A 25,499-nucleotide genomic window follows, 5' to 3' on the forward strand; every position below is an offset into this window, starting at 1 on the left:
CCAATGAGACTTACTTGGGGGCACTTGCTCCTAAGTGCCACCTAAGCGCCGGTCATGATCTTAAATTGGGTCATGACTCGATAATTGTGTGCAAATGATCGTGTGCATGTGAAAAGAAAAAAGGGAACTGCTTTTGTGTACTTAGTCAACATGATTCTTAGGAAATCAAATATTGCAATTGTGGGCAATTCTTGTCAAAAATAAAAGAAACCATATAATTAATAAAAAAAACATTAAGACACTAGCTCTCTTATTAAAAATCTAATTAAAAGAAACCATATATATATATATATATATATATATATATATATATATATATATATATAGAAATAAAACTTATACCCGTGAATATTTTTGTAGTTTCTTTTTTTATAATTTTATTTTTTCAAATAAAACCTATTAAGAGTAAGATAAAAGTTTAAAATATCAAGATTAGACCTAAAAAAAATATTTACATTAAAATAGTATAAAATTCGTGGTTAAAAATTAGCTGTTCACAAATAACAAATACCCCTAGTTCACCTTTCCTCAGCCAAGGTCAATCTATCAAACAATATTTATTTGAGAGTATTTATTAGTAATAACCTTAGAAAATGTTTTCGTCTCAGAGAAATAGGTGCTTTGAGTTCCGCTGGCAACAATAAGCTGGTTTGCAGGATTTAATAGCTCGATCCCTTGCACTGGGGTGAAGGCCAGATTTGAAGTCAAGCCTGATACTGCACCACTACTCCTTGTGAATTTCTTCTTTGCTACTTTGGCTGATACACGCAACTTGCCACTTCCAGCCTGACCAAGCATGCCATAACCCACCCCTAATCCATCTCCTAAGGAGCTTTCTTCAGCTACTCCAAACTGCATCCTGTTTACTAGCTTCCGCTTGTCCGTAATCTCATACCTTTGTTTCCTCTTTCTCAGCCGCTGACCACCTCTCTTGTTATTCTTGTGCTCTACATCAGGAACTGAAAGAGGCTTTTGCTGCTTTGGAAGAGGTGGCTTTTGCGATTTCTCTATCTTTCTAAGGATCTCTTCCTTAAGATATGTTCCATATTCTCCAGTGGTTTCTCCTTTGCTTCCTCTGGTTGAGTTCGAGTCCACGCGAGCCGCTAATGTAGATTTATCTGCCAACCATCCACAGGCTTCCTTCCTTAAGGGAGGAGGTGTATTCTGGAATATTTCTGTTTGCTCGACATAACTTCCACATCCACGACAAAATTGGGAGGAGAACCCTGCTAAATTCTTGCTTTTGGAACCAAGACTCAGGACATTACAAGAAGGCATATTTGCCAATGACGAGAGACCAGCAGCAGCACCTATAAGTTTAGCTGCAACTGCACTCCCAACAATAGCAGAGAGATTGGGAGCAATATATCTCATTCGAGTCTCCAAAAAATCAACAAGCTTCTTCTTTGCAGAATCAAGAGCAAGGGCTCTATCACATGCTTCCAGTGTCTCGTGTAAAACATCTTCTGGCAATGGCTTGCCACTGGTAGTTGATGCCGTAAGTGAAATAGTCATGATGATATTTGAGGATCGCTCTGCTTCTACTGTTCCTTTCAAGTCAACAAGAGTCGGATCCATTTGGTTGCCGATCTTTTTAACAACCCGGGCATAATCAATTGGACGAGGTACAAGGCACTCTAACTCAGGAAATTTGGGTCGATACTTGCCGCGTATGAAATTGTGGATTATAAAAACTTCATTCTCAATGTCAATTGATAAGGCATTACAGTCCAATATCAACTGATCATAATTGGAGTAATCATCCTTCTCAATTAGGGCATCTTTAACTTTCTGCATTATGTCAATGTAGCGACGTGTTTTTTGCAGCCTGGAAACATTATCTAGCGTGTCTGCCAAGTCTCCACCATCTAATTCCAGATTCTCCTCATCAACAACTTTATCGCATAATTCATCCAAATCTGAAAAGAATGTATCAGTTGCCATTCTCCAATAAAAAGAATACTCCTATGGAAAACAAATTGAAGAAGGAATCCCGACTACTGCCAACAACTTGGGGAATCGGGATGGATTCTGCTTTATATATAGAAAAAAACGTTAGCCTTTCCTAATCCTATTATAAATGAAAAAGAGCAAAAAGAGAAATTCCAATAATCCTAGTCAAAATCAAACACACACAAAAAGGTCTTACGACTGTGGTTCGCTTTGGTAATGTTATATTGGATTTGGTAAAGTTATTTTTATATTCCTGTTTGGAGCAGAAAATCATTAGTATTACAAAAATACCTTCCGTAGCCTAACCCTTTTTCTTTTCTTTCCTGTTTCTTTTCCACATTTAGTAACACGAACGTTCAACCATCAACTAATTTGTCTTTTTCCTCCCTTTGTCTAGATTCACTACTTCTGTTGTTTGATATTTTCCATTTTTAGCTTTCACCGTCGACCAATTTTGCATCCCTTGTGTTACTCCCTCTGCGTAATTGATTTTTTTTTATTTTTTTATTTTATGATCCACAAGATTTGATAGTATTAAGAAGGAATTTTTTCTTTCAAAGTTGCCCTTAGTAAGAGTCTAAGAATATTTGTATATTTCTAATGAACAAATTAAGGTTGATATGATCAATTATATTGTTAATTAGTGGGCGTTTGGACATAAGAATTGTAAAATTTCAGAAAAAAAGTGAAAATGGTATTTGAAAATTAGAGTTGTGTTTGGACATGAATATAATTTTGGGTTGTTTTGAAAGTTTTGTGAGTAATATGAGTGAAAATTTTGAATAACAACTTTTTGGAGTTTTTCAAATTTTAGAAAAATTCCAAAATTCATTTTCAAGTGAAAATTTGAAAATTTATGACCAAACATTGATTTCAGAAAAAAGTAAAAACTTTTCCAAACGGGATCTTAATATATGTGAAAATAACCAAAAAAAATCAATTAAAGTTGACAAGAGGAGTACTAATTGTTAAACTTCGAGGAAAGTTTCAAGTACTCCCACCGTTTAATTTTACTTGTCCACTATTGATTTTGCACACCCCTTAAAAATAATAAATAAAGTGCATAATTTATCATGATACATATATTAATTGATATATAATCTTAATAGATTCGGAAAATGATTTGGAATGTATAATTAGATGTAAAGGTAAAACAGAAAAAATAAATTATTTTTTTCTTAATATATAAAAAAATAATAAATAAAAATAAAATTTTATTTTTAAAGTACTTGACCGGAAAGAAGAGAATATAGTTTAGTAGAGTAGCTAACAACTTGTGTCAGTCAGTTCCCCTTTCCGAAGCATGTAATACTCGGAATGCTACTTCATTACTTTGACCTTTTCTCCTTTACTTCTTTCCTTCCAGTTTCCAAGTTTTACGAGCTAGAACTAATATGTCTACATATTTAATTTCATATAAAATTTGTAGTACAGGTTTTTGGAGCAGTAAAACTTTTTACATACAGTAGTAGAAAACTGGCTGGTTAGACCCTAACCTAAGTTTTTCCTTCTTAATACTTCCTCCGTTCCCTTCTAGTAATTCTCATTTTTGCACACATCCTAAAAAAATACTCTTTATGTTTCAAATGAGATTTCCTTATTAGTCTATTTTAAAATAAATTATCCATTTTTAAATTTGAAAATAATTTAATTGTAAACATTTTATTTTATCCATTTACCTTTAATGAGAAGCTTTTATAACCACACAAATGTCGTGGTCTCACAAAGTTTTTACCCTTTAAGCTTTTAACACCACAAGTTTCAAAAGTCTTTTTTTTTATACTCTGTGCCGAGTCAAACTATCTCGTCTAAATTGAAATAGGGAAAGTATTAATTAACAGGATAGTTTAACTATATCATCATTACTTGAGTAAGATAAAATTGAAAGAAAAAAAAAGATCCAGTTATATCATGTTTTTCTAAAATGACAAGTATTTTGAAATAACTCTTTTAATCTTGACAAGTAAAACTGAACGGGGGAGAAGGGATGGGAAACGGGCGGGTCGAAAAGGGTAATAAAACGGATAAATTATCTGATTCGACCCATATTTAATACGGATGAAAAACGGGTTAACCCGCGGATAATATCCATGACCTCTTGAATATGATCATTTTTTGGAAAATTTCTAGTCTTCCAAACTTGAGGAATCCCAATTTGAGGTTTTACAAATGTAAAAGTTAAACACATTAGTTATTCATTGGTTATCCATTTTCTAAATGGATAATATGGGTTTTATCCATATTTGACCCGTTTTTAAAAGTTCATTATCCAACCCATTTTTAATGGATAATATGGATGATTAACCGTTTTCTTTTAACCATTTTGCCACTACTGCGGGGAGTAACAAGAACAATTATGTATCTCCTTTTTTTTGGGTCAAAAACTATGTCATCTCTTTGAATCGAGTATAATGACAATATTACGCATTATGAAACCTTCTTCTATTAAGCATACACTTTTTTTTTGTGCTATTTCTCTAATCTATTTTCAGGTACATAGAGATTGGCAACGGAAATAAAATTGGCAAAAAATTTGATACGGTTGGGTAATAAATCGAAGTTAAAATCTTTCAGGATACAAAGCTATGCTTTAGAGTGAAGCCGTTGAAGAGATAATATATATAATTAAACTCATATATTTAACAGATACAATTAATCATGTTATCTGCACGATTTTTTAATCTGGGCTATTATAGCATTAGGAATTCTATAAAGTGGCACCTTCCCCTTCATCTCGAATAACACAAATTTAAAAATAAAATAAAACAGTATTTTGGTATTCAATACCTCAGGCGACATTATTATAAGTTGCAATGTTTTATTATCTACTACGTAAACAAAATCAAGATTAATATAAATATACACATAATTTAGTTAGATTATTTATTATTGTCACGACCCAAAATATAACTAGCCGTGATGACACCTAACTTCACCCGCTAGGTAAGTCAAATAACAATAATCCGATTCAATTTATATTTAGCTAACTCTAATACACTCCCCAATGACTGGTAATACAAATCATGAGGTTCTAAGATTAGAATTTACAAAGGTGGTATGAAATAAATACATCATATGTTCGAAATATACATAAACATATTTTTATAAATCTAAGGCTACCATGAACAAGAGGCAGCTATGGCCGGAACACAGGTACATCTTCAAATCCAACTCCTGTCGATCACAACAACATCAACATCCAATATCTGCACGCAAGGTGCAGAAATGTAGTATGAGTACAACCGACCCCATATACTCAATAAGTAACAAACCTAACCTTAGGTTGAAAGTAGTAACGAGCTGGAACAAAGGTCAGGGCCCAACATCAATAGCCAATAACAGTTCATAATAACATAATAGAAGTAATAAAAGAAGTAGCTCAGAGATCAAATACTCAGCTCGTTCACAGTTCCAGAAAAATAGGGTTGCTTTTCAAGTATATCAGCAAAAACCTGAATCTTTTACCGAAATCACCAAAATATGAGTACGTTTTGTAAAACTGTAATTTTTCCAAAAAAACGTTTCAACAACAGATATGATGTTTCATTTTCAAATGGCATGAGGAAAATATATCTCTATGCCTACATGTCAATGAGTATGTGAAGTCATGAATGATGCAATATCGTACAACATGAGGAAAAATACATCTTTATGCATGTATGTCAAGTGTGCATGTCAATGCGATACAACTCAGTAATAAAACCATATGCATACTCTCAGAGTATCAATTCACTCAGTCTTCCCAGTCACTCAGCCCTCACAGTCACTCAGTCCTCACAATCGCTCGGCACTCGACACTCGCACTCAGTAGATACTTGCGCTCACTAGGGTGTGTACAGACTCTGAAGGGGCTCCTTCAGCTCTAGCGCTATAATCTGCACAGACAATTCACGTGCTATAATATCAATATCTGAATCCGCACGGACAATTCACATGCTATAATATAAATATATGAATCCGCACGGATAACTCACGTATTGCACGAACAACTCACGTGCTATAATAAGCCAATCTGGCCTGCTGCGGCGTGCAGCCCGATCCCATAATTATCCTCACAATCAGGCGTTCGGCCTCATTCAGTCATCAATCTCTCAGCTCACAATGTCATGAAACTATCCCAAAATGATGATATGATGTATCAATAAATAACAGCAGAGACTGAGATATGATATGCAATGAATGTATATGACTGAGTACGAAATTATAATTTAAACATATACTTCGATAGAAGAACTGATCTCAGTTGGTCCCAATAATACCAACATTTGCCTAAGCATGATTTCTAATATGAGTCACAACTCAGCTTCTCTAACACATAAAAATACATGAAAAAATATAAGTTAATTGACTATACAGCTTTACTGAATCAACTGAGTCTCAGTTTCTACGGTGCACGCCCACACGCCCGTCATCTAGAATGTGCGTCACCTCCAAACAAATCACATAATACGTATAATCAGAGTTCATACCCTCAGCTCCAAGTTTAGAAGAGTTACTTACCCCGAACAAGCCGAATCCAATGTCGAGCAAGCTAAACAATGCTCCAGAAATTCCATTCTACGCGTATCAACTTTCGAACGACTCAAATCTAATCACAAATAATCTCATTCAGCCAACACAAATTATATAGGAATTAATTCCATATCAAAATACTAATTTTTTCACAAAATCCAAATTACACTCAAAAATCGCTCGTGGGGCCCATGTCTCGCAGCCCGACAAAAGTTACAAAATATAAATACTTATTCAACCACGAGTCCAACCATATTAATTTCATTCAAATTCGACTCTGAATCGGTATTCAAAACTCGAAAATTCATTTTATGAATTTATACAAAATTTCCTTCTATTTCTCTTGAAAATTCGATAATCATATGCCAAAAATGAAGATTAGTCCATGAAATATAATCACAAGTGAGTCAAGAACACTTACCTGAAGTTGTGTGAAAAATTCCTCTCCAAAGTCGCCTAAACCGAGCTCCAAAATCCGAAAATGGCTAAAAATAATGAAACCCCGAACTTAAAGCTTCTGCCCAGCTTGTTCTGCATTTGCGATCGCATAGTCGTATCTGCGGGCGGAAGAAGCTCATATCGGCGAGTCAACCTTGGCCAACAGTGGTCGCTTCTGCGACGTTCAAACCGCATCTACAGTCGCGCTTCTACGAGCCTCCCAGCCAGCCTTCCCCAGGTCGCTTCTGCGACCAATTTTCACGCTTCTACGAGCCGCACCTATGGTCCCTCATGCGCATGCGCGAAGACACCAGCAACCGAAAAATTTTCAACATTTCCTTATGTCCGAATTTGATCCGTTAATCATCCGAAACTCACTCGAAGCCTCCGGGACCTCAACCAAATACATCAACAATTCCTAAAATATCATACGAACTTAGTCGAACCTCTAAATCACATCAAACAACGCTAAAGCCACGAATCATACCCCAATTCAAGCTTAATGAAATCAAGAATTTTCAACTTCTCATTTGATACCGAAACCTATCAAATCAAGTCCGATTGACCTCAAATTTTGCACACATGTCATAAATGACATAACAGACATATTCCAATTTTCAGAATCAAATTCAAACCTTGATATCAAAAAGTCAACTCCCCGGTCAAACTTCCAAACTTAAATTTTTATTTTAGCCAATTCAAGCCTAATTTAACTACGGACTTTCAAATAATTTTTCGGACATGCTCTTAAGTCCAAAATCACCATACAGAGCTATTGGAATTATTAAAACTCTATTTCGGGGTTGTTTACACATAGTCAACACCCAGTCAACTATTTCAACTTAAGCTTTAAATCTTGGAACTAAGTGTTCCAATTCATTCTGACCCGTCTTCGACGAGCCACATAATTATAATTGAACACAGGATAAGAAGTAAATGGGGGAACGGGGCTGTAATACTCAAAACGATTGGCCGGGTCGTTACATCCTCCCCCACTTAAACATACGTTCGTCCTCGAATGTGCCAAGATTTATTCCTAAGACTTTAATCACTATTCCACCCTACCATGTACATACCCGGGGGTGATCCTACGTCACCCTATTCTGTATAGGCCTGACAATACAACATCACTGGAAGTCATTAATTCAACTTTAGCCCATAAACCTTGGGATTCAATTTCTAACATTCAGAATTTCTTTTCAAAACCCATATCTCACATCTACACACTATATAAGTTCGTACAAACAATATTAAGCCATAGCCATAACTCAAGATATAATCACATAATATACTACACAACTCGTATGCTCGCAGCACCTTTCCTGATCACAATAACTACTCCAAACCAACCAAGTAGTAGTATTAAATCCCATATCAAGCCATACCTCATTCCAAAACCTTCGTATACTGCCGATGATAATTGAAACATGCGGAGTCTCATGACCCCTTATCGGATCAAAAAGTCATGGATCTCTCTTGCCCCAACCAGAACCATAATCACTTTCTAAGCCGACTTACAATATTATCCTCCCGAATATACCGTAATCAAGCCTGATAGTACCCATTCCAGGTCCAATGACTTTATATTATCAAACACAACTATTCCACAGACATGCTACGCCAACACAGCCTAAAACCACAATCGTGCAATCTGTGCACCAACAAGCAACAATTCAAATATACTTAATCGGTGAAAATGACTCAAATGAGCGAACCATCCCGGCAACTTCAATAAGTATCACCACAACCGCAATGCTACAATCCATCATACATAGTAGAACCAAACACACGAATCTAAAACAAAGGATCATAACCCGACGTATCTCAGCGGCAATGCATGATCCCATTCAACACTGGTCCATATGAAATTCCTCCAGCTACCATGCTCAAAACCAACAACTACACATAATTCGACATCAAGTACACGAACTGCATGACCATAACTATGAATAATCCAATAACACAATATACCATAGCCCGGAAAGACCATAACCAAGGCGCAATTAACCATTCCACACCTCAATCACCATCTCACTCGAATTTCGCTATAAGGCCCAAACAGAACCGCATCATGTGTGCATATAACTAACGAATCACAACCCTTCGTAGCATGGAAGAGTAACACATGGAAAATATCGGATACGAATAAAATCAATTTTAACCGAAGGGCACATCCCTCAATAATAGCAGTTCGGAGTCAACAAATCCTACCCGATGTAGAATACATATGCTCATTAGGCCTACCAGTGGACCCCAAATCAACTCTGGTCACCCACAAATAGATAAATGACCCTCCGAAAGTCAACAATGACTTAATCATAACACATACCATCATCTGGCTAGCTTTGGTCACAACTTCACAGTCCACAACTACGAAACTATCTGCTCCTGAAAACTCCCAGTCTCTAAATCCATAGAACACACGAATCACCATATCTGATCCCAACTCCACCGCCCAAATGTCTAGCACATCTCTCATACACGATCATCCCAACGAGGAATACTTCTATAATTCTTTCGTGCCACATACTAAAATCTGAATATCAGCAGTCGATCAACCAGGCGAGCATCGCAATACCAATGAAGCATCCGTAAGTCAAAACACAATGCGTCTTTGAAATGCGTACCCTTCTCAGGCAACACCAAGTAGTAATAACATTCATCTAAATATCTGAAACAGTCCATGTTGTCTAAGAATTCATGACCATCCCTTCAAAATTGAGCCGTGACCTTGCACATGCAAATCTCAATCCTACACAACACACCGCGTCTATCATCCCATCATATGAAAAGGTACGAGAATCTCATAATCAACTTTGATCACTAGCAAGCTACATACTCAATTAGCTAGGAACCTTTCCATTTGATCTCATCCAGGAGAAAATCCTAATACGCAACATGTTCCTCACGCCAGTAGGAAATATCCACCTCGAACCGTGATAGAAATCATTGAGAACTCTTCGAAACCCATTTTCACATAACCAGACCATTAGAACTAAATCTCTCTAACTTAACGAAGTCACGCAAGTCGCCAAACCCAAGATGATTGTCACAAAAATATCTGTAAAGTCTCACCACATCATAGGTAGCTAAAGAACCGATCATACCATTACCATACTGGTCCAGCCTACTATCCGATCATCCTACTTTCTCCGAGTTTCTTCTGAATTACCCTCAAGTTGACATTTCTCCTTGTCAGAACACTACGATACTTACCCAAAGCTCACTACAAGACCTCCTAACATAAAATGACACCGCCCTAAGGCCCATAAGATACTGTATTCTTTTTAAGCACCCCATAAGTACCACAAACGAAACGCCCCCTCTGAAAATACCTTATCTGAATTTAAAATTATTCTTTTACCTTTCTTATACTGGAATGTAGAATCCATAGTCATACAGAATTACCGCAAGTCCCGACACCATCAAATACAAATCTCAGATTTTATCCATACACAAGTCCGAAGAAATTCTCAATTGCTATATATAAACCTCGTACCCATTGGAACTTTCTCGAGAGTCACCCACTCCGTTCAAACCCAAATTGCACCGCCCAAATGGGCCGAACTGCCTATACTCAATTAGCACATCAACACCCCAAAGAAGTAACCATGCCTTAACGCACCCAAGCAAGTTCATACACCGTGCACACTACATCCGTCACGAATAACAACTCAACTCATTCCGTGATTTTCATATACTCATAAAGTGCAATATAACCCGTATCCAGGAATTTCCTTACTTGACTCATCCTCCATCTCAACCTCTGCAAGTCATAATTAATCCACAAGTATGCCTCAGACCAAAACCAATACAACACATAACCGTGCAAATCAAATCGGTGATAGCAGACTCCCTCACTTGGCTCAAATCCATAGAACAAAACATTCCATAACTCACAATATCCATACTCTATTACTGCCATAATACCGCAGTCAGTTCAACAAAAATTCCTCTCAAGCTCATGTAACACCAACCATACAATATCTAAATCATCAGCTAAGCTCGCATTTATTTCTCTTGATACTCAAGTCAACATTCTTAACCAGATTCAAATTCAAATCCCAACACATACACATCGCTGGTAGAAAAGAAACTATCCGCTCAACATTATAAGGGGTACACCTCCGTAGATTACTCTGCATGAGATAACCCACATATTTTGCCTAAAATTGGCACCTTGATATACCCTTTCGCAACCGTAATTACTACGCGATCACTTAATCTCCCTAAGTCTGAACTCATCAACAAGACGTGAAAATCTACTTCGCTCCACAATTAAACAACATGAAAGATCCTTAAACACATTCATACTCGAGACTATATGTCAAATCAAGACAGACACCAACACCCAATGACCTTTTTTTATATATATCTCAAGCAAACTATTCTCATCACAATCAAACCATCTGAAAATATTTTGCATTCACGTCATGCTCATCATATAGCTATTCAACCGCTCATCGAGCCACAAATTCCACTCATAGGGACACTACCGGACATATGAGCCCAAATGTACAAGTTCACATAATTGAAGCTACCGAGCCTAAGCTGCGGTCTAAACCTGGCCCCAAGTCCTCCAGACTGGCCAATCACCAAAACACATAATACACATCTCGAACCTCGTTCATGGAATCACAAGCCGGTGATGCATATCTGATACCGAGCGCTCACATGCGCACACAAATGTGTGGAAAGAATTCAAAGAGTGATGTTTCAAGCTGAATCAATTCTGCACGATAAGGAAAGAAAGATGGGAAATTATCTAAATGCCCTGTAGCCCCTCGAAGATAAGTATGGACGTCATCATACCGATCCGCAAGACTCTACTAGACACTTGCTCGTGACTTGTAGAACCTATAAACCTAAAGCTCTGATACCATCTTGACACGACCAAAAATCTAACTAGTCGTAATGACACCTAACCTCACCCGCTAGATAAGCCAAATAATAGTAATCCGATTCAATTAATATTTAAATAACCCTAATACACTCCCCAAGGACTGGTAGTACAAATCATGAGCTTCTAAGATTAGAATTTACAAAACTGGTATAAAATAAATACATCATCTATTCGAAATATACATAAACAGATTTTTATAAATCTAAGGTTACCATAAACAAGAGGCAGCTATGACCGGAACACAGGTACATCTTCAAATCCATCTCCCGTCGATCACAACAACATCAACAATCAATATCTGCACGCAAGATGCAAAAGTGTAGTATGAGTACAACCGATCACATTTACTCAATAAGTAACAAACCTAACCTTCGCACCTGCGACTCATGGCTCACACTTGCGAGCTCGCACCTGCGACCCTTTTCATGCAGGTGCGATTGCACTAGATATCAACTGCCTCATCATTTCTTCCAAGTCCAAACTCGATCAGTTAACCATCCGGAATCCACCAGAGTCCCTCGGGACCTCAACCAATTATAACCAACACATCCCAAAACACATTATGAACTTAGTCGAGCCTTTAAATCAAATCCAAAAACAATGAAGCTACGAACCACTCCAATTCAAACTTAATGAACTTTAGAACTTCAAACTCCTACAATCGATGCCGAAACCTATCAAATCACGTCCGATTGACCTCAAATTTTGCACACAAATAATAATTGGCATTACGGACCTATTCTAACTTTGAAATCGGAATCCGACCCCGATATCAAAAAATTCACTCCCGGTCAAACTTCTCAAAAATCATCCAAATTTCAACTTTCGCCAAATGACCTCAAAATGACCTACGGACTTCCAAATCTACATCCGGACGTGCTCCCAATACCAAAATTATCATACGGAGCTATTCCCAGGCTCGGAATCCCAAACAGACATTGATAACATTGAAATACACTTTAACTCAAATTTATGAAATTCTTTCAAAATGCCAACTTTCATAACAGGCGCCGAAACGCTTCCGGGTCATCCAAAACTCGATCCGAACATACGCCCAAGTTTAAAATCATCATACGAACCTGTTGGAACCTTCAAATCCCAATTCCGAGGTCGTTTACTCAAAAATCACACTTTAGTCAATTCCTCCAACTTAAGGCTTCGGAAATTAGAATTCTTTTTCCAAATCAACTCCGAACTTCCCAAAATTAAATTCCGACCATGCGTACAAGTGATAATACCTGAAGTGAAGCTGCTCAACTGCCGAACGGCGTGCTAGATCTCAAAACAATCGGTCAGGTCATTATAGTGGGATTTTGGATAGTGACTGTAACATTCCAGAATAGAAGAAGTATACTTATAATGTAAATCATAGTTTAATGTATGCTTCAAATATCTCATTAATTTGCTAATAGCTTTCCCATGCTCATGACTAGGATTGCTAGTAAATCTACTCAGCATACCAACAACACATGCAATGTTTGGTCTAGTATTATTCACACATACATTAAACTATCAATTATCTTAGCATACTCTCCTTGATTAATAGGTTCATCAGCGTTAGGCGTTAAATTAATATGAGGATCAAGAGGAGTTTTACTAGGTTTACAATCTACAAAATTAAAATTTTTAAGCAACTTCTAAGTATAATATTACTGTGTAAGAATAAATTCATTTTCTTTTCTAATTACTCTAATACCTAATATCACATCTACATGACCTAAATATTTGGTATCAAAGATTTGCATAAGAAATTTTTTGGTTTCATTAACACATGCTATGTTAGAACCAAATATAAGTAAGTCGCAACATATAAAGTAATAAGAATTTTATGATCGCCATTGCATTTATAAAAAATATAATTTTCTGCTTTACTACATTTAAAGCCAATAGATCTTATCTCCTTAAACTTTTCATACCATTGTCTTGGTACTCGTTTAAGACCATATAAAGATTTGTTGAGTTTACATACCTTGTGTTTTTCTCCACTCACAACATAACCTTCAGGTTGTTGAATGTAAATTTCTTCATATAACTCACCATTGAGAAATGCTGAAGTAATTGATCCAAATTCAGAGACTTAGTCTTGTGCTTTAATTTCATCTCGTAATCTTTCCAAGAAGGAGGAAGTTTACCAATAATAGTAGAAACTTGAAAAGTCTCCATAATTGGCTCACCCACATCAGCACATTGAGAGGCAATTTCATTTAATTCATTTACTTGATCAATAACATGTTTGGAATCATCCATTAATTAAGAAGGATCTATTTCCAGCATCTTCTGTTACATACCTTCGTTAGATGGCAGCCCACAACTCATATGCAGGGTAGCATTTGTGAAACACATTGAAGAGAGCATTACTCATTGCATTCAGGATCATTGAGCAGCACACAAAATCATCTTCAAGCCATTTTTGCTATGAGTCCGAAAGCTGCCCATCTGCTTTTCCGTCTTGTGGATATGAACAAGTCAAGACATAGTAGACTTTCGCAATCGTCAATTAATACATCATCTTCATACTCCAATGCTTGTAGTTCATCCCGTTGAACTTTTCAAGTCTCTCCACATCTTGAAATTGTTTGCGACAAAGAAGAGTCCATTGAATCGGAATATTACTATCCTAAAATTGTTATATAAATATATTGAAACTAATGGAGTAAACTCAAGAAAGATAATCTAATAAGAAATCTGAAACGAGTAGACAAGGCGTTTCCAGAAAACTATCTTTAGGAATTTTCCTCACACGGTGCAAATGGTTAAAGGAAAATCTATCCCCCAGGATACAATGCCTACTCTAGAAATCAAAGTTGCACTCTTTGATTTCCCAACCACAAGAACTCAACCCAAAAGAATGAAGGATTTGGAAGAAAGTAATTAACGAAGATTTGATGTATATAAATAGATCTAATAATAGACATAGAGATGTTGGATATAAGATTGCTTAAAAATTGTTTAAGACTTCAGAATACCATTTATATAGACAAGGTTTATGACCTTTGCCAATGGGTGCTTCGTTTAAATTTAATCATACAGTTAATAAAGAGTTAGTTATTCATAGAAAAACATATCAGTTAGTTTCACGGAAGGCAACGGTTGAATTCAAATTTAAGATAGAATTTTTTTCCTTTTTTTTAAAAATAAATATTATTATTAAATAATACATATATATTATTTTATATATATAACAGTATTATACCCCCGCCTAATAGGCAAAGAAAGTAACAATTAAGAAAGTAACAATTAATTGTATCTCTAGATCGATCCTGTGTAAATACAGTAAATTGTTCCTTTAATTTATACTATTAAAATTGAAGTCTCTACACTTTGTTATAAAATTATTTCACTGTTATGGTATAGAATGCGTAATTCATATTTCTGCATTTCAATGTCATGTATTATTGTTTTAGTCATGAATTTTGTTGTGCATCTTCGTTGCAATATATGAAATTTGCAGCAACATATTTGTGATATTGGATTTTAAGGCTGGCTATTCGGTTCAAATGAAGTTGATAGGTTCCATGCAGGGGTATACATAGGTCGAGTTGGTTCGAATTTTCTAATTACCAAACCAAACTAATTGTATCGGGTTATTAAATCTAAATACCATACCAAACCAATAAAAGTCGGATTTTTTAATCCTATTTTTTTCGGATTTTCGGATTTTTTCGATTTTTTTCCATAAAGTCTTCATAGCACAAAACGTAAAATTTGTGCTCCAAATATTTTTTTAATCCTAGTAAGACAGAACTATATAAGATGTTTTTCAATAAAATAACATAAATATGATATGAGTCATGTCATTGTACTAAAATATTCAACAATAAAGATAATAAAATCACATAAAAAATAATATTAATAAGCCATAATAAAAACAAATATAATTTAAAATTACGACTAATAAGTACTATTATTTACATGACTAACCACTAAAAGAAAAATAAGTTATACATTTTATCTAAACCATGGAAAAACTAAAAACAATAAATATCCAACACTATTTTCATTCATAGTACAATTGAATTGAATGTCTTTTCTTAGCATTAGTATTGATTTGATTTTGTTTTAGGATTAATTTGAGTTACTAACATTTATGGACTAAAAATCTAATTGGAGCATCCAAAAATTATAAGTCCAAGCTTTGAAATAATACGTTAAAAGATAAAACTATGAAAAAGCTTAAGAAATATTTATAAAATACACTACAATAAATATTTTTATGTATTAAATATATTTAAAACTTCTATACATATAATATCGGGTTGGTTTGGTTTCGGTTTGAAATTTTTTAGTTAAAACCAAACCAAACCAAATATAGTCGGGTTTTTCTTTCCAACACCAAACCAAATCAAATCAAATCATAGTCAAATTTTTTTTCTCGATTTGACTCGAATTATCGAGTTGGTGCGATTTGCTGGTTTCATTTGTATACCCCTAATTTCACGTAAGTACAGAAATCTGTTGTTCCTCTGCTTCGTAATAAAGCTGAAGTTTTCACACTTTATAATAAAACTAGTCTTTGGAAGTAGTACCATTAGTACATCATGTTAAGAAAATGATATTTTTAGATTTTTTATGTGTAAAAAAAAATCTTTTACGTTTAAAAGTAAATTTATCATATGTAAAAAAAAGAATTAGGGTCATAAAACTAAAAACAAGCTTTAAAGAGTCACAAAACTAATTGACCCATGAACGCGTGTTACGCGTGCAACCCAATATACAACAACAATGACGACCTAGTGAAATTTCACTAGTGGGTTCTGGTGAGGGTAGTGTGTACGCAGACCTTACCCCGACCCCAAGGGATAGAGAAGCTGTTTCTAAAAGACCCTCGGCTCAAGAAGACGAAAAGAGGCAATCTATCAATACCATCAATAAAAATCATAGAAAAAAACCAGCATCACAAGAACCAGGAAATAGATGGAAAACAAAACAGTAACCAGTAGATAAAGCTCGACACTAATAGGAACGAAAGAGTATAGAGAACTCAACACTAACCACTAGCAGTCTAAGGCTAAATCCTAACAGACTAGCCACACTCTGCAGCGCCGTAGAAATATGCATAACTACCTCTTAACATATTACATTAATGCTCGACCTCCACAACTTTATGTCTAGGGCTATGTCCTCGGTAATCTGAAGCCATACCATGTCCTGCCTGATCACCTCTCCCCAATACTTCTTTGGCCGCCCTCTACCTCTCCTCGTACCCACTAAAGCCAGCCGCTCACACCTCCTCACCGGGGCCTTTAGGCTTCTCCTCTAAACGTGCTCGAACCATCTGAGCCTTGCTTCCCGCAGCTTGTCATCTATGGGGGCACACTCACCTTCTCCCGAATATCTTTATTCCTAATCTTATCCATCTTAGTGTGCCCGCACATCTACCTCAACATCCTCATCTCTACTACTTTCATCTTCTGGATATGTGAGTTCTTAACTGGCCAACACTCAACCTCATACAACATGGAAGGTCTAACCATCGCTCTATAAAACTTACCTTTGAGTATTGGTGGCACTCTCTTGTCATATAGGACTCCATACGGTGTGTGACATTCTCGCCGATCTTCCCATTCCCCTGTATAACAGACCCAAGGTACTTGAAACTGCCCATCTTGGGTATGACCTGAGAGTCAAGCCTCACGTCCAATCCCGCTTCCGCCCGCTCGATGCTGAACTTACACTCTAGATATTCCGTCTTAGTCCTTCTCAACTTGAAACCCTTAGACTCAAGGGCCTGTCTCCAAACATCCAGCCTCTCGTTGACGCCACCTCGCGTCTCATCAATCAAAACTATGTCGTCAGCAAATAACATACAGTATGGCACCTCCCCTTGAGTATGATGTGTCAGTGCATCCATCACCAGGCCAAATAGGAATGGGTTGAACGCAGACCCTTGGTGCAACCCCATAACAACGTGCAACCCAATATAAATGAGTAAAATTTTAGAAAATCATATGAATATTATTTTTTTACATAAATTATTATATTTTAGCTAATTAATTTAGTTTTAAAATTCTAATTTCAGCAAGAAGTATCTCGACAAACAAATTAGAGTTACGTACTTTTTAAGTCACTTATCGTATTCTGATATTTTGCGTATTGGCCTAAGTCTAAAATCCGATTGAATTCTAATTTCTTTTAACACGCGAAATTTAGGCTTCTTTTTCTTCTTGATTCTTGTTCACTTCTCCAAAGAAAGAAAATATTCATAAAAAGTTACTGACACATTTTATTCTGCTCGTATAGAGATTATCAGAAATAAAAATGTATGAACTTATATCTATTTGAGTCGCATAACTTTATTCAATCGTAAAAAAATAATTGCAACAAGTATTTCTCATAGTAATTAGTAACACATATTTTATGGACTACTGAAAAATAATTTTTTTGATATAATCAAATTTGAAACGAAAAATAGTTTCACATTTTAGTCATTTATTCTAGGTATAAATACTAATTAATTAATTAATAGTATTTTATCGAATTATGGTATTTCATACGAATAGGGGAGAACAAACGCGGTAAAGTTTGTGGTTTAATTGTTGATTTATGGGTATTTGTTATTTTTTTTCTTTTTGATTTGCCTCCCTCAGCGGTTAAAAAGTATGGGAAATGGGAATTACGTAGTAATTAGAGTTTACAAATAGAAAATAATATACACAGATAGAACATATCCAATTACGCCCTGCCACGTGTCTTTCAATGTAAAAACTGTTTCTTGCAATGTATATAATTTGGAATCAAGACTTCATTTTGGCTCCGAACTTCAGAATTTGACTGATTTGACTCATACACATCAAAATACGAAGATAGCATTTGGACCGATTTCGTGTCTTCATCTCTCCAGCTTCGCGTCTTCATCTCTCGAAGGTATTGTCATCTTTCGTTCATTTGTATCTTGTTTCTTGTTCGGAAGTTATTGGAACCTTTTTCGTATTTGAATCTTTTCTCTGTTAAATCTCTTTTTAATAGAAAGTTAGGTGGGGGCTTGAGAATATGAACATTGAAAATTTGAAATTTGCAAATGTACTGTTTTCGGTAAAGTCATTCTATGGATTAGGTAACTTTTTCCTTGTCAAAAGAAAAGGAGCAAAATTTCAAAAATGAACCAACTGTTCGAGGAATTGCTTCTTCTTATACTTTTATTTTGTGTGCTTTTTAGATGGAATCTGGCCAAGATCAAGATTGTGGTGACTACAAGTGCGATCCAATTACAGCAGAAGAATGTAAAATTCTTGCTGATGTTGTTGCTGGACGAGAATTTGTATGCGGTAATGAAGTTGTACTTGGCGATGTTGTCGCTTCAGCTTCTAACCCAAAAGTTCAATTAGGACAGGTGGTTTCTATAAGGGAATACGTTGATTTGGTAAGATATGGCAGCGGACCTATCGGAAACGTGCCATCGATTAAATTGCAAAGGGTGAGAGAACTTCAAGTTGGAGACTATGTGCTCTGTGGGGCTTACTTGGGTAAGATCAGGCGTGTTCTCAATGATATTCGTGTTCGATTTGACGATGACACTGTGAGAACAATTAAGGAGGCTAACACCTACACACTTACACCAGATAGTTTGAACAAGGAAGATAGTGGATTACACTACTATTATACAGGTGAGCGTGTAAAAACATGGAAAGATCATATGTTTTATCCAAGGATAGCTGATAAGTTTGGTACAATAGTTGCAGTTACTGCTGGCTCTGTTTTAGTCGATTGGATTACATCTGCTGGAGATCCATCTGTAAGACAAGACCCACCATCTGTACGAGAAGACCCAAAGAAGTTGAAAAAGTTCACTTGCTTCTCTCATTTAAACTGGAAAATAGGTGACTGGTGTCTTGTTCCTTCACTTCCTGCAGTATCATCATCGTTAGTTTCCAGAAAACCAGACAAACGGCCATGGACTTTAGAAAGGATGATGGATGTGATGCTTAAAAGGAACAGTCATAGATTAGCGGAATATCTAGTTAAGAAAAGGTTATTAGAAAAGGAACTTCGAATTTTTAATGTTAGAACTTATGTTGATGTTGAGTGGCAGGATGGAAAAATAGAAAGAAATTTGGAACCTGCCTCCTTGCTGCCAATTGAAAACCCTGGAGAGAATGATTTTTTTCCTGAAGATTATGTGAAAGAGAAAGCTGCTGACGATGTTAGACGTCGTATTGGGGTTGTTAAAACTGTTAATGCGGAGGAACAAACAGCTATTGTCAGATGGTTGAAGCCAGACACAAGGTTAAAGGACCTCATCATAGAGTTTGAAAAAGAGGAGGTCTTAAGTGTATACCAACTGAGTGCGTTTGGCTGTGGCTACGGAGACTTTGTTGTTGGTTTGTCACCTGTTTCTGTACCAGAAAAAGTGGGTGATACTTGTTACCCTTGGGGGAATGTCACTGGACTCAAAGATGGTAACATCGAGGTCACATGGGTTGATGGGAAGAAATCCATGGTGCTTCCCAAATGCAAAACTTGTTAAATCTTTCTCCAATTCTTAATTGCATCTTGTATCTAACGATTGTTTTTCTGGTTTCTTCAGGTCGGACCTTATGCAGTTGGTGTTATTGATCTTGATGATGATGATGAGTCTACTGCAGCCGAAGGAAGTGAAGTTTCTGATGATGAATCAATTGAGAATGATAATGAGGCTGGTGACGGAGAGGGAGGGAAAGGTAGTAAAGAGAAAGAGAGTGTAAATGCTAGTAATACATTATTTACGTCATAGATCAGTGCTCTTAGTACAATATTAAAGCTTGTAAATATCTCAAAGTCAGCTACCATCATTTGCTAGTACTATAGCTAATACTGAGGCCATACATGGCACAATCCATGTAATCAATGCATATGCCTAGCTACATAGATTTTGTCCATCTGTAAGCTTGATGTCTATTGTCAGTGCGTTGTTCGTATTTCCGACGCCTTCCCCTCATTCCCGGTGGGTGCTGCACGTTAGCGAGCCACATTAGCAATTTTATTTCACATGTTTTCTATAATTAAACACCGAAAAATAATTAACTTAGACCTAAACAAATACATTTTCGTGGAAAACATTCAATGTCTTTCATTAAATAATTTTACATAATTAAACACTAAAGAATAACCTCGTAATGTCCGCCGTACCAACTTCTTTGTCATTCTACTCCTAATAAAGCTGTTTTGCCGCTAAATGTCTAATTAAACATTGAGGTAAAGTAAAAACTAGATAAATCATATAAGCTAGAAAACCAATTGATATATATATATTAATAGTTTGTAATTTTCCATTGACAACGCTAAGATTACAAATTTTCTCATTAGTTATGTTTACCCTTAAAATCGGATAACAATTGAATTTGTAAGTGGTTTTAAGGATACGTGGAGTAACTTGACACAAAAGGATTAACTAAATTGTAATTGAAATAAATAATGGTAAAATAAATGCAAACCATACGAATTGAACAGTCTTAACCTTGGAAGGTTAATCACCCTCGAGTCAGGTACGCTTGGATCGGTGTCAGGACACAGAAGAACAAGAGCTTAAAGAGAAATAATAATGATGTATTGCTTTGGAATACGTATTACAATGTGTTCAATGAATTATCATACCCCCTTTATATAGTAGATGAATCCTACTTTAGGTACAATTCTATAAAAGGTAAAAATCCCTTGATTTGTTGATTGCCGGTTCATCACTGATACGCGCCGAGATTCCCGTCGCAACATCTGTCCGGTTACGGATATTTCGATCTTCCGTTGGTTATGCTAACAATGTTTCTCCGAACTCGTTCGGGGCTAGGATCAACTCCGGGGTCTCGGACTAAATGTTCTCGAAGGCAAGTGTCCTGACTCCGGGTTCTAGTCCGGTGTGACTCGGGGCCGATCTTCAGTCTTGCATTGTGATGTTCCCAGCATGTTCTTTCATGTCGTAGGCGTACTCGATCTCGACCGTATACAAGTTATTTGCAACTAGCGCTTGAACATAAATTTAGTTACAACTTAAAAAATAAGTTTTTGAAGTTGTGTTGAAAAATAATTTTTAGAAATTGAAGTTTTATTTGGACATGCAATTTAATTGTGAGTGGGATATCAACTAAACCCGTTTTGGGGAATTGTTTTCAAAAACTAATCATATTAAAAAAAAGATTTGAAAAAAAAAAACAGCCAATAGTGTTGTGAGATAAAAATAAAGAAAAATAAGAGTGAACGTTAAAAGTGTTTCGACTTTGTAAGCCTGGGTGTGCATAGCTCGTCCTGGATATAATAGGAAAATGGACAAAGAAAAGCAGTGAACATCGTAAGAAGTTAAATGTTGTTTCAAAGAAGGAATATCTGTTCAATCTATAGAAGCATTTCAGTCGCTGATGCACTTTCCTCGAAATCCACTTCCCATTTCATCCAAGACTCCATTTTTCACTACACAGAAGAGGTTTTAGCATCAAAACTTGCTCCAATTCTACAATCCTGCACTTCTCTTACAGAAAATAATATTGGCTCTGTTATTCAAAAAGGAAAGCAGATTCATGCCCAAGTCACTGTAAATGGAATCGACAACTTGGGTATTCTTGGTACAAGGATCTTGGGCATGTATGTTTTGTGTAACAGGTTTACTGATGCCAAGAACTTGTTTTTTCAGCTGCAGTTGTGTTATGCTTCCCCTTGGAATTGGATGATTAGAGGCTATACAATAATGGGTTGTTTTAATCTTGCAATCTTGTTGTTCTTTAAAATGTTGGTTTTTGGTACTAATCCTGATAAATACACTTTTCCTTATGTGGTTAAGGCTTGTGCTGGTATAAATTCTGTGAAATTAGGTAAATGGCTACATGGGATGGTACAAAGTTTAGGTTTTGAGGATGATGTGTTTGTGGGCAGTGCTTTTATTAAGTTCTACGCTGAGAATGGTTGTTTGGCCGATGCTCGTCTTTTGTTCGATAAAATGTCTCGAAGGGATAGTGTCTTGTGGAATGTGATGATTAATGGCTATGCTAAAGATGAGCAATCAGTGAATGATGTGGTTGGGTTATTTAGGGAGATGAGGAAAAGTGAAACTAAGCCTAATTCAGTAACATATGCTTGTGTTCTTTCGGTTTGCGCCTCGGAAACAATGGTTAAATTTGGTTGTCAGCTTCATGGGCTTGTTGTTAGGTGTGGGTTGGAAATGGATTCTCCAGTAGCCAATACGTTGATCACGATGTATTCTAAATTCTGTTCCTTGTTTCACGCACGAAAGTTGTTCGATTTAGTGCCACAAGCAGACCGCGTGACTTGGAATGGGATGATTGGAGGGTACGTGCAAAATGGGTATATGGATGAGGCACTGGAATTATTTCATGAAATGGTAGCTACCAGTGTCAAACCAGACTCTATCACCTTTGCCAGTTTGCTCCCCTCAGTTTCAATTTCAGAAAATCTATACCAGGGGAAGGCAATTCATGGTTACATCATGAGACATGATGTATCTGTGGATGTTTTCTTAAAGAATGCGATAATTGATATGTACTTCAAATGTGGGAATGTTGAGGCAGCACGCAACATATTTAACTTCAGCCCTGCGGTGGATGTTGTTATATGCACTGCTATGATTTCAGGATTTGTTCTTAATGGCATGAGTTTTGATGCCCTGGATGTTTTCCGATGGTTACTTATTAAGAAAATGAGGCCCAATCCTGTTACTCTAGCAAGTACTTTACCAGCTTGTGCTAATTTGGCTGCTCTGAGATTAGGTAAGGAACTGCATGGTGTCATTGCTAAACGTGGTTTTCAAGGAATACTTTATGTGGGAAGTGCAGTGATGGACATGTATGCAAAGTGTGGAAGATTGGATCTTGCTCAACAAGTATTCAGAAGGATGTCTGAAAGAGATGTTGTTTGTTGGAACTCAATGATCACAAGCTGTTGCCAGAACGCTGAGCCGGAATTGGCCATTGACTTTTTCCACCAAATGGGTGCAGATGGAGCCAAATATGATTGTGTCAGCATATCCAGTGCTCTTTCTGCATGTGCAAATTTGCCAGCTCTCCATTATGGGAAAGAGATCCATGGCTTCATTATGAAAAGTGCATTTAGCTCTGATGTTTTTGTGGAAAGTGCATTAATAGATATGTATGCTAAATGTGGGAACTTAGAGGTAGCTTGGCGTGTTTTTGACTTGATGGCGAACAAGAATGAAGTATCATGGAATAGTATTATTGCAGCTTATGGAAATCATGGCCGACTTAAGGACTGTCTGGATTTGTTTCATGGGATGCGAAAAGATGGATTCCAGCCTGACCATGTCACATTTCTTGCGATCATATCAGCTTGTGGCCATTCTGGTCGAGTTGAAGAAGGAAAGTACTACTTCAATTGCATGACTCAAGAATATGGGATTACGCCCCGAATGGAGCATTATGCATGCATGGTTGACTTGTTTGGGAGAGCTGGCCTTGTGGAAGAAGCATTTGGAGTGATTAAGAGTATGCCGATTGCTCCAGATGCAGGAATTTGGGGAACGTTGCTTGGGGCTTGTCGCTTACATGGCAATACTGAGCTTGCTGAAATGGCTTCTGAGCATCTGTTAGGCTTGGACCCGCAAAATTCTGGCTACTACATATTACAAGCAAATCTACATGCTAATGCGGGTAAATGGGATATGGTGTCTAAAATTCGTCATATGATGAAGGAAAGAGGAGTGCAGAAATTACCTGGTTACAGCTGGACTGAAGTTAACAATAGCACTCATATTTTTGGTGCTGCAGACACCAGTCACCCACAGTCTGCTCAGATATATCTTTTATTAGATAATCTTCTAATGGAGCTGCAAAATGAGGGTTATGTTCCTCAAATTAACCTTCAACAACAGCGTAAGTCTGTTAATTCTGATTAAATCACTATTAACCACATTGAATATAGCTTAGCTCGAGCACTATATCGACACTTCAGGTCAGGATAAATATCATATTTGCGTTGGGCCATTGATTAAAGTTCATTTGACCAAATTTGAAAACGGAATTAGATTTAAACTGGGCAAGAGTTCATACTTCTTCTGACATGTACCATAGTAGTCTTTTGCTTTCTGGTTCTTTCATTTGCTTCATTTATACTGAATGAACAAATGTGCATGATCTCCATAGCAGTTCAGCAGTTTCCTTAGTCATCCTCTGTTCTTCTATCTTATGTCTCTCATTGTGTGACCTTTATGTTTACACCCTTTACTTTTCTCATTCTATCTCAGCATTCGAGTATAATTGAGTGAAAATGGCTCCAACTTCTGTAAATTGGGTTTATCTGTCCCCTCACATACCCCCCCATATGAGCAAACAATCAACTGAAAAAATATTAGTGGCTTCACGTGATTATAATTTTAAAATCCGCTTAGGGTTAATTTATGAGCCCGTTTGGATTAGCTAATTAAAAATAGTTGATAATTATTAAGTGCTGAAATATATTTTTAGTGTCGAAATTTGCTTTAATAAAAAAGCAGTCACATGCTGGACAGAATGATTAAACCTTATAATAAGTAGTTGATGTGGTTAATAAAAAAGTATTTGATAAAATATATAGTTTTTGTTATAATGGCTTAATATCCTTACAGTTACTTACAAAAATAAAAAAATTAGAAAGAATATTTACAAGGAGAACGACGAATGACGGAAATGGAATGGAGAGAGAGAGAGAGAGTCGGAAACCATGTTTTAAAAGGCGTGGGCGAGAGGCGAAGTGTTTTATCTAACACGGGCGAGGCGAAAGC

General features: G+C 36.4%; 3 protein-coding genes across 3 annotated transcripts; 2 read left to right on the forward strand and 1 right to left on the reverse strand.

Moving 5' to 3' along the window:
* Positions 1 to 448: 448 nt before the first annotated feature.
* Positions 449 to 2,120, reverse strand: LOC138904670 (U4/U6 small nuclear ribonucleoprotein Prp31 homolog). The gene has a single exon (XM_070193175.1). It carries the CDS (start codon positions 1,942 to 1,944, stop codon positions 547 to 549), a length of 1,398 nt encoding a protein of 465 aa, XP_070049276.1. The 5' UTR covers positions 1,945 to 2,120; the 3' UTR covers positions 449 to 546.
* A 16,430-nt stretch (positions 2,121 to 18,550) lies between these two features.
* LOC104100296 (probable ubiquitin-conjugating enzyme E2 23) lies at positions 18,551 to 20,680 on the forward strand. The gene is made up of 3 exons (XM_009607504.4): positions 18,551 to 18,670; positions 18,963 to 20,243; positions 20,331 to 20,680. The coding sequence occupies exons 2-3, from the start codon at positions 18,963 to 18,965 to the stop codon at positions 20,514 to 20,516; spliced, it is 1,467 nt and encodes a 488-aa protein (XP_009605799.1). The 5' UTR covers positions 18,551 to 18,670; the 3' UTR covers positions 20,517 to 20,680.
* A 1,290-nt stretch (positions 20,681 to 21,970) lies between these two features.
* On the forward strand, positions 21,971 to 24,918 carry LOC104100295 (pentatricopeptide repeat-containing protein At4g21300). Its single transcript, XM_009607503.4, has one exon. The coding sequence runs from the start codon at positions 22,077 to 22,079 to the stop codon at positions 24,633 to 24,635; it is 2,559 nt and encodes an 852-aa protein (XP_009605798.1). The 5' UTR covers positions 21,971 to 22,076; the 3' UTR covers positions 24,636 to 24,918.
* The last annotated feature ends 581 nt before the right edge of the window (positions 24,919 to 25,499 follow it).

The sequence above is a fragment of the Nicotiana tomentosiformis genome, chromosome 2 (assembly GCF_000390325.3).
Source record: "Nicotiana tomentosiformis chromosome 2, ASM39032v3, whole genome shotgun sequence".
NCBI classification, from domain to species: domain Eukaryota; kingdom Viridiplantae; phylum Streptophyta; class Magnoliopsida; order Solanales; family Solanaceae; genus Nicotiana; species Nicotiana tomentosiformis.